General features: G+C 44.0%; 1 protein-coding gene across 5 annotated transcripts in view; it reads left to right on the forward strand.

The window, feature by feature from the left end:
* The window catches only part of LOC115157674 (collagen alpha-2(VI) chain), a 47,286-nt gene that overhangs the window by 1,226 nt on the left and 31,591 nt on the right, over positions 1-14,469 (forward strand). For 2 of the 5 annotated variants that reach the window (XM_029706118.1, XM_029706115.1), the window contains exons 2-12: positions 1,078-1,180; positions 1,668-1,768; positions 3,305-3,448; positions 4,357-4,719; positions 4,985-5,005; positions 6,121-6,186; positions 9,933-10,031; positions 11,154-11,180; positions 11,472-11,597; positions 12,446-12,508; positions 13,498-13,560. In XM_029706118.1, the coding sequence (XP_029561978.1) occupies positions 1,096-1,180; positions 1,668-1,768; positions 3,305-3,448; positions 4,357-4,719; positions 4,985-5,005; positions 6,121-6,186; positions 9,933-10,031; positions 11,154-11,180; positions 11,472-11,597; positions 12,446-12,508; positions 13,498-13,560 (1,158 nt within the window). In that variant the 5' untranslated portion in view covers positions 1,078-1,095. Of the gene's footprint in view, positions 1-1,077; positions 1,181-1,667; positions 1,769-2,790; positions 2,819-3,304; positions 3,449-4,356; positions 4,720-4,844; positions 4,906-4,984; positions 5,006-6,120; positions 6,187-9,932; positions 10,032-11,153; positions 11,181-11,471; positions 11,598-12,445; positions 12,509-13,497; positions 13,561-14,469 lie in introns of those variants that run through there. The other 3 variants (XM_029706116.1, XM_029706117.1, XM_029706119.1) reach the window with 3 other exon arrangements.

A 14,469-nucleotide genomic window follows, 5' to 3' on the forward strand; every position in this document is an offset into this window, starting at 1 on the left:
CCTGTGTATTCTGGGACCACCCTGTGTATTCTGGAATGCACCCTGTGTATTCTGGGACGCACCCTGTGTATTCTGGGATGCACCCTGTGTATTCTGGGATGCACCCTGTGTATTCTGGGACCACCCTGTGTATTCTGGGACGCACCCTGTGTATTCTGGGACGCACCCTGTGTATTATGGGACGCACCCTATGTATTCTGGGACGCACCCTGTGTATTCTGGGACGCACCCTGTGTATTCTGGGACGCACCCTGTGTATTCTGGGACGCACCCTGTGTATTCTGGGACGCACCCTGTGTATTCTGGGACGCACCCTGTGTATTCTGGGACGCACCCTGTGTATTCTGGGACGCACCCTGTGTATTCTGGGACGCACCCTGTGTATTCTGGGACGCACCCTGTGTATCTGGGAAGCACCCTGTGTATTCTGGGACGCACCCTGTGCATCTGTATGTGAGGGGTATCTGTATGTGAGGGGCATCTGTATGTAAAGGGGCATCTGTATGTGAGGGGTATCTGTATGTGAGGGGTATCTGTGTGTGAGGGGTATCTGTATGTGAGGGGCATCTGTATGTGAGGGGTATCTGTGTGTGAGGGGCATCTGTATGTGAGGGGTATCTGTGTGTGAGGGGTATCTGTATGTGAGGGGTATCTGTGTGTGAGGGGCATCTGTGTGTGAGGGGTATCTGTATGTGAGGGGTATCTGTGTGTGAGGGGCATCTGTGTGTGAGGGGTATCTGTATGTGAGGGGCATCTGTATGTGAGGGGTATCTGTATGTGAGGGGTATCTGTATGAATTCTATGCAAATGTAATGTGATTTTGTGTGTGTGTGTTTGTGTGTTTGTGTGTGTCTGTGTGTGTGTGTGTGTTTGTGTGTTTCTGTGTGTGTGTGTGTGTGTGTGTGTGTGATTTTGTGTGTGTGTGTGTGTCTGTGTGTTTGTGTGTGTCTGTGTGTGTGTGTGTGTTTGTGTGTTTCTGTGTGTGTGTGTGTGTGTGTGTGTGTGTGTGTGTGTGTGTGTGTGATTTTGTGTGTGTGTGTCTGTGTGTGTGTGTGTGTGTGTGTGTGTGTGTGTCAGGTCAGTTAGAAGGAGAGGATGATGATGATGAGGTCTGAGGTCATCGCGCTGTGCTTCCTGTTCGGAGCCGCGGCACACGCACAGGCCGTCCCAGAATGCAACAGTGAGTACCCTTCACACCATGCAACTGTCTGGTTCTGTCATCCCACTCCAGCCCCCAGTGGCCCTGGTCTAAAGTAGTGCACTAAGTATGGCCCTGGTCTAAAGTAGTGCACTAAGTATGGCCCTGGTCTAAAGTAGTGCACTAAGTATGGTCCTGGTCTAAAGTAGTGCACTAAATAGGGCCCTGGTCTAAAGTAGTGCACTAAATAATGCCCTGGTCCAAAGTAGTGCACTAAATAGGGCATAGGGTGTCATTTGGGACTCATTCAGCCTGTATTAAACTTGTAACAGATGTTCCACATTTCTCAGACAGATGTTCTTTGATGTTTCTCAGTTCGGTTTACACAACAATACCCAACACATTGACTTTTAGATTCAGTTGATATTAATGTGATTTATGTTTACATGCGTGTTTCTGTTAACATGTGTCCTAACGGGGTTGTGTGTGTGTGTGTGTGTGTGTGTGTGTGTGTGTGTGTGTCCTGCAGAGAAACATGAGTGTCCTATAGATGTGTACTTTACGATCGACACTTCTGAGACCATCGCCCTGCAAGAACCTCCCCCTGGATCACTGGTGGAGAGCATTAAGGTTCCTACTACTATATTATAATGTCCCCCCTCCCCCTGGATCACTGGTGGAGAGCATTAAGGTTCCTACTACTATATTATAATGTCCCCCCTCCCCCTGGATCACTGGTGGAGAGCATTAAGGTTCCTACTACTATATTATAATGTCCCCCCTCCCCCTGGATCACTGGTGGAGAGCATTAAGGTTCCTACTACTATATTATAATGTTCCCCCTCCCCCTGGATCACTGGTGGAGAGCATTAAGGTTCCTACTACTATATTATAATGTCCCCCCTCCCCCTGGATCACTGGTGGAGAGCATTAAGGTTCCTACTACTATATTATAATGTCCCCCCTCCCCCTGGATCACTGGTGGAGAGCATTAAGGTTCCTACTACTATATTATAATGTCCCCCCTCCCCCTGGATCACTGGTGGGGAGCATTAAGGTTCCTACTACTATATTATAATGTTCCCCTGGATCACTGGTGGAGAGCATTAAGGTTCCTACTACTATATTATAATGTTCCCTGGATCACTGGTGGAGAGCATTAAGGTTCCTACTACTAGATTATAATGTTCCCCCTCCCCCTGGATCACTGGTGGAGAGCATTAAGGTTCCTACTACTATATTATAATGTCCCCCTGGATCACTGGTGGAGAGCATTAAGGTTCCTACTACTATATTATAATGTCCCCCTGGATCACTGGTGGAGAGCATTAAGGTTCCTACTACTATATTATAATGTTCCCCTGGATCACTGGTGGAGAGCATTAAGGTTCCTACTACTATATTATAATGTTCCCCCTGGATCACTGGTGGAGAGCATTAAGGTTCCTACTACTATATTATAATGTTCCCCCTGGATCACTGGTGGAGAGCATTGAGGTTCCTACTACTATATTATAATGTCCCCCCTCCCCCTGGATCACTGGTGGAGAGCATTAAGGTTCCTACTACTATATTATAATGTCCCCCCTCCCCCTGGATCACTGGTGGAGAGCATTAAGGTTCCTACTACTATATTATAATGTCCCCCCTCCCCCTGGATCACTGGTGGAGAGCATTAAGGTTTCCTACTACTATATTATAATGTCCCCCTGGATGGATAGATGGATAGATGGATAGATGGATAGATGGATAGATAGATAGATAGATAGATAGATAGATAGATAGATAGATAGATAGATAGATAGATAGATAGATAGATAGATAGATAGATAGATAGATAGATAGATAGATAGATAGATAGATAGATAGATAGATAGATAGATAGATAGATAGATAGATAGATAGATAGATAGATAGATAGATAGATAGATAGATAGATAGATAGATAGATAGATAGATAGATAGATAGATAGATAGATAGATAGATAGATAGATAGATAGATAGATAGATAGATAGATAGATAGATAGATGATAGATGGTAGATGGTAGATGGTAGATGGTAGATGGTAGATGGTAGATGGTAGATAGATAGATAGATAGATAGATAGATAGATAGATAGATGAATGGATTTCTAACCCCTTCCTCCTCCTTGATGTGTGTCCAGATGTTTACAGAGCGTTTTGCAGATCGTCTGGAGGATGCTGACTATAAAGGTCTGGTTCAGATCAGATGGCAGATAGGAGGACTACACTTCTCCCAGACACAACAGGTCTTCAGCCGCATTCAGGCCAAGGACGCCTTCATCCAGGTGAGTCTAACATGCTTATAGAGAAGGGCACTCAACATGACCTGCACTGACACAAATGACTGATGATTGGTTGAAAGACATTGATAATAAGAAGATTGTGGGAGCTGTACTGTTAGATTTCAGTGGAGCCTTTGATATTATTGACTATAACCTGTTGTTGAAAAAATTAGGTTAGGGTTAGATTGATTGGGTTAGGATTAGATTGATTAGGTTAGGATTAGATTGATTAGGTTAGATTGATTGGGTTAGGGTTAGATTGATTAGGTTAGATTGATTGGGTTAGGGTTAGATTGATTGGGTTAGGGTTAGATTGATTAGGTTAGGGTTAGATTGATTGGGTTAGGTTTAGATTGATTGGGTCAGGGTTAGATTGATTGGGTTAGGGTTAGATTGATTGGGTCAGGGTTAGATTGATTGGGTTAGGGTTAGATTGATTGGGTCAGGGTTAGATTGATTGGGTCAGGGTTAGATTGATTGGGTTAGGGTTAGATTGATTGGGTCAGGGTTAGATTGATTGGGTTAGGGTTAGATTGATTGGGTCAGGGTTAGATTGATTGATCTTGTGCTTTACACTGTTTTGGTTTTCATTAAATGTAGGAATTCACACCCTGCATGGAGCACAACAATAAATACAGTTTCATACAGGCTGAACCTACACAACATTAAAGACAGATTCATACAGGCTGAACCTACACAACATTAAAGACAGATTCATACAGGCTGAACCTACACAACATTAAAGACAGATTCATACAGGCTGAACCTACACAACAATAAAGACAGATTCATACAGGCTGAACCTACACAACATTAAAGACAGATTCATACAGGTTGAACCTGCATGGAGCACAATATTAAAGACAGATTCATACAGGTTGAACCTTCATCCACTTTTGTTGTTGTTTCAGGGTTTGAGGGGTATCCGGTACCTGGGTAAGGGAACCTACATCGACTGCGCCCTCGCCAACATGACACAGGAAATGACACGTTTGCCCTCTAACCCCGGAGCGCTGCGATTCGCTGTCGTCATTACCGACGGTCATGTGACAGGAAACCCGTGTGGCGGGGTGAAGGTGACGGCGGAGCGTGCGCGTGACGAGGGCATCAGAATGTTTGTGGTCGCGGCAACGAAGAACGTGGACGAGACGGGTCTGAGGGAGATCGCTAACTCTCCGGCCAACGTCTACCGAAAAGACTTCCTGGCTGTCGACCTCAGTGGCAACAAGCCTGTTATACAGCTGGACACTATAGACCGCATCATCAAGACCATGGTAACACACACACACACACACACACACACACACACACACACACACACTAACATAGTGTTATACAGCTGGACACTATAGACCGCATCATCAAGACCATGGTAACACACACACACACACACACACACACACACACACTAACATAGTGTTATACAGCTGGACACTATAGACCGCATCATCAAGACCATGGTAACACACACTGTGATGATCATATTCAATAAACATTTTTCATGTTGAAGTAAAATATTTTGTATTTTCCTTTTTCCAGACCCATCTGGCCTATCAGGAGGTGAGACTGAAGAGAAAACCACACAATCTCACCATAGGAGCAACCTACAATAACCTATTCTATTTAATTAGATATGATTATATACTATTGTATACTATTCTATACTATTATTTGTGATTATATACTATTGTATACTATTCTATACTATTATATGTGATTATATACTATTGTATACTATTCTATACTATTATATGTGATTATATACTATTACATATGATTAAATACTATTATATACGATTATATATGATTATATACTATTATATATGATTATATATAATTATATACTACTATATATGAGTATTTACTATTACATATGATTAAATACTATTATATACTATTCTATACTATTATATGTGGTTATATACTATTATATACTATTATATACTATTAAATATGATTATATAGTATTATATACGATTATATATTATTATATACTATTATATATTATTATATACTACTATATATGAGTATATACTATTACATATGATTATATACTATTATATACTATTATATATGATTATATACTATTATATAAATTAATATATATGATTATATACTATTATATAAATGATTATATACTATTATATAGATTATATAAGATTATATACTATTATACAAATGATTATATATGATTATATACTATTATACAAATGATTATATATGATTATATACTATTATATACTATTATATATGATTATATACTATTATATAAATTAATATATATGATTATATACTATTATATAAATGATTATATATGATTATATACTATTATATAAATGATTGTATACTTTTATATACATTATTATATGCTATTATATACTAGTATATATGATTATGTACTATTATATATGATTATATACTATTATATATGATTATATACTATTATATATGATTATATTCTATTATATATGATTATATACTATTATATATGATTATATACTATTATATATGATTATATTCTATTATATATGATTATATACTATTATATATGATTATATTCTATTATATATGATTATATTCTATTATATATGATTATATTCTATTATATACTATGATAACAGATGCAGAAGATGTTGATATTGATACCTGTTTTCCATACATGTGGTCTCTCTCAGTGCTACAAGGTGAAGTGTCTGGAGACAGATGGAAGTCCTGGTCCTGAAGGACACAGAGGACAGAAGGTACACGCTAGAGTCCTGGACGGCTCCGTTACGCTAGTGTCCTGGACGGGTCCGTTACGCTAGAGTCCTGGACGGCTCCGTTACGCTAGAGTCCTGGACGGCTCCGTTACGCTAGAGTCCTGGACGGCTCCGTTACGCTAGAGTCCTGGACGGCTCCGTTACGCTAGAGTCCTGGACGGGTCCGTTACGCTAGAGTCCTGGACGGCTCCGTTACGTTAGAGTCCTGGACGGGTCCGTTACGCTAGAGTCCTGGACGGGTCCGTTACGCTAGACTCCTGGACGGGTCCGTTACGCTAGAGTCCTGGACGGCTCCGTTACGTTAGAGTCCTGGACGGCTCGGTTACGCTAGAGTCCTGGACGGCTCCGTTACGCTAGAGTCCTGGACGGCTCCGTTACGCTAGAGTCCTGGACGGGTCCGTTACGTTAGAGTCCTGGACGGGTCCGTTACGTTAGAGTCCTGGACGGGTCCGTTACGCTAGAGTCCTGGACGGGTCCGTTACGCTAGAGTCCTGGACGGCTCCGTTACGCTAGAGTCCTGGACGGCTCCGTTACGTTAGAGTCCTGGACGGGTCCGTTACGCTAGAGTCCTGGACGGGTCCGTTACGCTAGAGTCCTGGACGGCTCCGTTACGCTAGAGTCCTGGACGGCTCCGTTACGCTAGAGTCCTGGACGACTCCGTTACGCTAGAGTCCTGGACGGCTCCGTTACGCTAGAGTCCTGGACGGCTCCGTTACGTTAGAGTCCTGGACGGGTCCGTTACGCTAGAGTCCTGGACGGGTCCGTTACGTTAGAGTCCTGGACGGGTCCGTTACGCTAGAGTCCTGGACGGGTCCGTTACGCTAGAGTCCTGGACGGCTCCGTTACGTTAGAGTCCTGGACGGGTCCGTTACGCTAGAGTCCTGGACGGCTCCGTTACGCTAGAGTCCTGGACGGCTCCGTTACGCTAGAGTCCTGGACGGCTCCGTTACGTTAGAGTCCTGGACGGCTCCGTTACGTTAGAGTCCTGGACGGCTCCGTTACGCTAGAGTCCTGGACGGCTCCGTTACGCTAGAGTCCTGGACGGCTCCGTTACGCTAGAGTCCTGGACGGCTCCGTTACGTTAGAGTCCTGGACGGCTCCGTTACGTTAGAGTCCTGGACGGCTCCGTTACGCTAGAGTCCTGGACGGCTCCGTTACGCTAGAGTCCTGGACGGGTCCGTTACGCTAGAGTCCTGGACGGCTCCGTTACGTTAGAGTCCTGGACGGCTCCGTTACGCTAGAGTCCTGGACGGGTCCGTTACGCTAGAGTCCTGGACGGGTCCGTTACGCTAGAGTCCTGGACGGCTCCGTTACGCTACAGTCCTGGACGGCTCCGTTACGTTAGAGTCCTGGACGGCTCCGTTACGCTAGAGTCCTGGACGGCTCCGTTACGTTAGAGTCCTGGACGACTCCGTTACGTTAGAGTCCTGGACGGCTCCGTTACGCTAGAGTCCTGGACGGCTCCGTTACGCTAGAGTCCTGGACGGCTCCGTTACGTTAGTGTCCTGGACGGCTCCGTTACGTTAGAGTCCTGGACGGCTCCGTTACGCTAGAGTCCTGGACGGCTCCGTTACGCTAGAGTCCTGGACGGGTCCGTTACGCTAGAGTCCTGGACGGGTCCGTTACGCTAGAGTCCTGGACGGCTCCGTTACGTTAGAGTCCTGGACGGCTCCGTTACGCTAGAGTCCTGGACGGGTCTGTTACGCTAGAGTCCTGGACGGCTCCGGTACGCTAGAGTCCTGGACGGCTCCGGTACGCTAGAGTCCTGGACGGCTCCGGTACGCTAGAGTCCTGGATGGCTCCGGTACGCTAGAGTCCGGTTTTATAGACTCCACACGCTGGCCACATCAATTCTGAGCCCCACCCAATATCCGACATCAGGACATCATTTCCTCTGCAGCCCGACCCACCCACATAGAATTGTTTCCGAGAGCCGATCCATTACCTGCAAAATAACATCAATTTATTGAATCGTTTTTATGACTCCAGAGTACTAGGCTATTAGGCTACTCCCTGTATGAATTAATTTGTCTGCATGTCTATTCAACATTTATAGAAAAGGAAACCATGCCATGAATTAAGAACGATATATTTTTATTTTCATATTGCGATGTGTCTCTCAAATCACTTTGAGAAAAAAAAAGAGCCTTGTAATTAGCCTTGCTACCTAATGAAAGACTATAGCCGACGCAAAACAATACCTTTACATTCAATATTGTTTAGATCACCAAATAGTTTAGGCCTAATTCAACTTAAATAAACTAGTCCCAAAATGGAATATGGAAGAATAGGCTACTCTAATTTTTACCAGCCGTATTGGTTTACAATTCATATAGCCTGCATATGGTATAATGAACGGATGTAATACATCCTTAAGAGTCTATTGACGTACTGGTGCGTCAATCTAAGTAACATAATAGAAAATCCCAATCAGAATCCATCACTTTAAACTGGAGATATTATGGGCAGTTTAGCAGACGCTCTTATCCAGAGCAACTTACAGTAGTGAATGCATACATTTCATGCATTTTATTATTATTATTATTTTTATTTTTTGTACTGGCCCCCCGTGGGAATCGAACCCACAACCCTGGCATTGCACACACCATGCTGGCGTTGCAAACACCATGCTCTACCAACTGAGCCACAGGGAAGACCACACCACATCTGCTGATTTCAGCAAAACAATAGGTAATTTATTTCGTAGGCCACTTTTACCAGCCGCACCAGTTTACCTGCGTAATGAACGAAAGCCTGAATGAATGTAATAATGAAGTGATAGCTAACTGAATTATTGAAAACAATAGGCCTACCTGGTTGCACTTTGTAAAGGCTGTGTATCTATCTACCGTGTTGTTTTCCTTCCAAAGTGGGGATTTAAATCCCGCAGCACCTGTTTCCAACATGGTGTGTTAGTCTAGTCCCTGATCCTAACCTTTCTGGTTGTTTCTCTGGGTAGGTCTGCGTTAGACATATTCACTTAAGCCAGGCTATCCAAGGAATGTAAACGTGTCATATCCTTACGCGAGGAGAGGGAACATAAGCTCTATGGTGGACAAATCAGAACGTTTCACCACCGCACAAATAATGGCCAGTTCCCTGCTCCGCTCTCGTCTGCGTGGCTGTTGGCCTAGGTGAGGTCTGCCTCGCCTGCGTGGCTGTTGGCCTAGGTGAGGTCTGCCTCGCCTGTGTGGCTGTTGGCCTAGGTGAGGTCTGCCTTGTCTGCGTGGCTGTTGGCCTAGGTGAGGTCTGCCTCGCCTGCGTGGCTGTTGGCCTAGGTGAGGTCTGCCTCGCCTGCGTGGCTGTTGCCTCGCCAGCGTGGCTGTTGGCCTAGGTGAGGACTGCCCCGTCGCTCACAGTGGAATTCTCAACACAATGCAACACAACAAGCTACTGGGTTTGTAAAAAGTCTATTATCTTGATTTAAAATGTTTCCGACCCGCAATGTAATTGTTCCAAACCGCGAGCCCACCAAGGGGTTGAAAATTTGTTTTCATTCCACCCGCGAGTTTATATTTTTGCACCTCACCCGCGGGAAACTGTGGGTATCGGACCCCGATGCAAGACTCTACCACACACACACACACACACACACACACACACACACACACACACACACACACACACACACACACACACACACACACACACACACACACACACACACACACACACACACACACACACACACACACACACACTTGTTCTGACTCTGTTGTGTGCTACAGGGAGCTAAAGGAGACAACGGTAACCCCGGACCTAAAGGCGATAGGGGAAGACAGGGCGACCCCGGCATCGAGGGTCCCATCGGTCAACCAGGAGTCAAGGCAAGTCTCCAGGCTCCTCCCATTCACACACACTACCAGTAATAATGTCTTTAAATACACTACCCTTAACAATGTATTTAAATACACTACCCTTAACAATGTATTTAAATACACTACCCTTTACAATGTCTTTAAATACACTACCCTTAACAATGTCTTTAAATACACTACTAGTAATAATGTCTTTAAATACACTACCCTTAACAATGTCTTTTAATACACTACCCTTAACAATGTCTTTAAATAAGCTACCAGTAATAATGTCTTTAAATACACTACCCTTAACAATGTCTTTAAATACACTACCCTTATTAACAATGTCTTTTAATACACTACCCTTAACAATGTCTTTAAATAAGCTACCAGTAATAATGTCTTTAAATACACTACCCTTAACAATGTCTTTAAATACACTACAGGTAATAATGTCTTTAAATACACTACAGGTAATAATGTATGGAAAAGCTAGAGATGTGGCTACTAGTAATAATGTCTTCATCTGTAGTGACTCATCCAGTAATACTGGAGGTCTCTGTGTGTTTGTAGTAATAATGTCTTCATCTGTAGTGACTCAACCAGTAATGCTGAAGGTCTCTGTGTGTTTGTAGTAATAATGTCTTCATCTGTAGTGACTCATCCAGTAATACTGGAGGTCTCTGTGTGTTTGTAGTAATAATGTCTTCATCTGTAGTGACTCATCCAGTAATACTGGAGGTCTCTGTGTGTTTGTAGTAATAATGTCTTCATCTGTAGTGACTCAACCAGTAATGCTGAAGGTCTCTGTGTGTTTGTAGTAATAATGTCTTCATCTGTAGTGACTCATCCAGTAATACTGGAGGTCTCTGTGTGTTTGTAGTAATAATGTCTTCATCTGTAGTGACTCAACCAGTAATGCTGAAGGTCTCTGTGTGTTTGTAGAAATAATGTCTTCATCTGTAGTGACTCATCCAGTAATACTGGAGGTCTCTGTGTGTTTGTAGTAATAATGTCTTCATCTGTAGTGACTCAACCAGTAATGCTGAAGGTCTCTGTGTGTTTGTAGTAATAATGTCTTCATCTGTAGTGACTCAGCCAGTAATGCTGAAGGTCTGACTGGTTCTTTTCTCTCTTGCGCTTCTATAGGGTGAAATAGGGATCAAAGGTGAAAAGGTGAGGTCAATATTTATTATCCATTGATTTGTCTATTTGATAATTGGTTATTAGACCTGCTCATCGTGGGACTGAAGCACAGGAGGTTGGTGGCACCTTAATTGGGGAGGACGGGCTCGTGGTAATGACATCAAACACATGGTTTCCATGGTTTCCATTGTGTTTGATTCCGTTCCATTCGCTCCCTTCTGGACATTATTATGAGCCGTCCTCCCCTCAGCAGCCTCCTGTGGACTGAAGCTAGTCTAGATGAAAGATGATAGGTTATGGATTATTGCTGTGTGTTTTCAGGGGGAGATCGGAACTGAGGGGAAGAAGGGTGTGGCCGGCCTCGGTGGACGCAACGGGACAGACGGACAGAAGGGGAAGATTGGACGCATCGGCGCTCCCGGCTGCAAAGGAGATCCAGGGGACAGGGTATGTTCTGAGACACCTGACTAGATCCAGGAGACAGGGTATGTTCTGAGAAACCTGACTAGATCCAGGAGAAACAGGGTATGTTCTGAGAAACCTGACTAGATCCAGGAGATGTTCTGAGAAACCTGACTAAATCCAGGAGACAGGAGATGTTCTGAGAAACATGACTAGATCCAGGAGACAGGGTATGTTCTGAGAAACCTGACTAGATCCAGGAGAAACAGGGTATGTTCTGAGAAACCTGACTAGATCCAGGAGACAGGGTATGTTCTGAGACACCTGACTAGATCCAGGAGACAGGGTATGTTCTGAGAAACCTGACTAGATCCAGGACATGTTCTGAGAAACCTGACTAGATCCAGGAGACAGGAGATGTTCTGAGACACCTGACTAGATCCAGGAGATGTTCTGAGAAACCTGACTAGATCCAGGAGACAGGAGATGTTCTGAGAAACCTGACTAGATCCAGGGTATGTTCTGAGACACCTGACTAGATCCAGGAGACAGGGTATGTTCTGAGAAACCTGACTAGATCCAGGAGAAACAGGGTATGTTCTGAGACACCTGACTAGATCCAGGAGACAGGGTATGTTCTGAGACACCTGACTAGATCCAGGAGACAGGGTATGTTCTGAGAAACCTGACTAGATCCAGCAGAAACAGGGTATGTTCTGAGAAACCTGACTAGCCCCAGGGTATGACCTCACAGTGTGTGTGTGTGTAATACATTTAAGTGTGTGTGTGTGTGTGTGTGTGTGTGTGTGTGTGTGTGTGTGTGTGTGTGTGTGTGTGTGTGTGTGTGTGTGTGTGTGTGTGTGTGTGTGTGTGTGTTTGTATGTCTCGGTCAGGGTCATGATGGTCACCCAGGAGATGCGGGCGATGGTGGTCTTCCTGGAACGGATGGAGAGAAGGTACAGCAAATACAATCATTATACAGTTGCCATATACAATCACTATACAACCACCCCTATAATCACTATTCAACCACCCCTATACAACCACCCCTATAATCACTATACAACCACCCCTATAATCACTATTCAACCACCCCTATAATCACTATACAACCACCCCTATAATCACTATACAACCACCCCTATAATCACTATACAACCACCCCTATAATCACTATACAACCACCCCTATAATCACTATACAACCACCCCTATAATCACTATACAACCACCCCTATACAACCACCCCTATAATCACTATACAACCACCCCTATAATCACTATACAACCACCCCTATAATCACTATACAACCACCCCTATTATCACTATTCAACCACCCCTATAATCACTACACAACCACCCCTATACAACCACCCCTATACAACCACCCCTATAATCACTATACAACCACCCCTATAATCACTATACAACCACCCCTATAATCACTATACAACCACCCCTATACAACCACCCCTATAATCACTATACAACCACCCCTACACAACCACCCCTATAATCACTATACAACCACCCCTATAATCACTACACAACCACCCCTATAATCACTATACAACCACCCCTATAATCACAACACAACCACCCCTATAATCACTATACAACCACCCCTATAATCACTATACAACCACCCCTATAATCACTACACAACCACCCCTATAATCACTATACAACCACCCCTATAATCACTATACAACCACCCCTATAATCACTATACAACCACCCCTATAATCACAACACAACCACCCCTATAATCACTATACAACCACCCCTATAATCACTATACAACCACCCCTATAATCACAACACAACCACCCCTATAATCACTATACAACCACCCCTATAATCACTATACAACCACCCCTATAATCATCAAACCATCTCTATACAATCACCATGCAATCATTAATCACTGTGTTTGTGTCTCCAGGGAGATCCCGGTCGCTCAGGAAGAGCAGGCCCCCTAGGCCCGGTGGGAGTCTCTGGACCTAAGGTACTCAGGAAGTCACTTCCTACATCTAACCCCTGACCCTCAGACTGTTTCTACCTGACCTCTGTGCTCTTCTCTGGTCATTGTGTCAGGGACCCTGATAGAAAAATTATAGGTCATTGTTTTTTTTAACCTTTATTTAACTAGGCAAGTCAGTTAAGAACAAATTCTTATTTTCAATGACGGCCTAGGAACAGTGGGTTAACTGCCTTGTTCAGGGGCAGAACGACAGATGTTTACCTTGTCAGCTCAGGGATTTGAACCTGCAACCTTGCGGTTACTAGTCCAATGCTCTAACCACTAGGCTACCCTGCCGCCCCGAATCACTGTTTAAAGGTTATAGGTCATGGGTTATGGCTAATAGGTCAGGGTTATAGGTCATTGTTTAGAGGTCATTGTTTAGAGGTCATGGATTATGGTTAATAGGTCAGGGTTATAAGTCATGGGTTATAGGTCAGGTGTTAAAGGCTGTGTCGTTTCTCGCTTTTTGGGAGCCCTATGTTGGGAGGGCCCCCCCACCTCGCGGGCAATCCCACCACCTCGCGGGCAAAAGAAATGTGCAGCTTTAACGCTAACGTCCTGCGGTTCTACACATTTTACCATGGGGTTGAGAGAATATTTAACAGTTTTTAAGCTAATTTCCTGCTATTCTGCACATTTTGCCATGACGTTTCTCATGTTAATATGATATCTGAATGAGAGTGACTAGCAAAATCAATGTGGGCCCCCTGTAGGTAAGGGCCCTTGGGTACATGCCTTGTGCCTGGAATTCTACCTCTCAACAGGAAGCTGAGACCCTGACTGACTTCCTTTCCTTCTCTTGTGTATTCTACCTCTCAACAGGAAGCTGAGACCCTGACTGACTTCCTTTCCTTCTCTTGTGTATTCTACCTCTCAACAGGAAGCTGAGAC

The sequence above is a fragment of the Salmo trutta genome, chromosome 21 (assembly GCF_901001165.1).
Source record: "Salmo trutta chromosome 21, fSalTru1.1, whole genome shotgun sequence".
NCBI classification, from domain to species: domain Eukaryota; kingdom Metazoa; phylum Chordata; class Actinopteri; order Salmoniformes; family Salmonidae; genus Salmo; species Salmo trutta.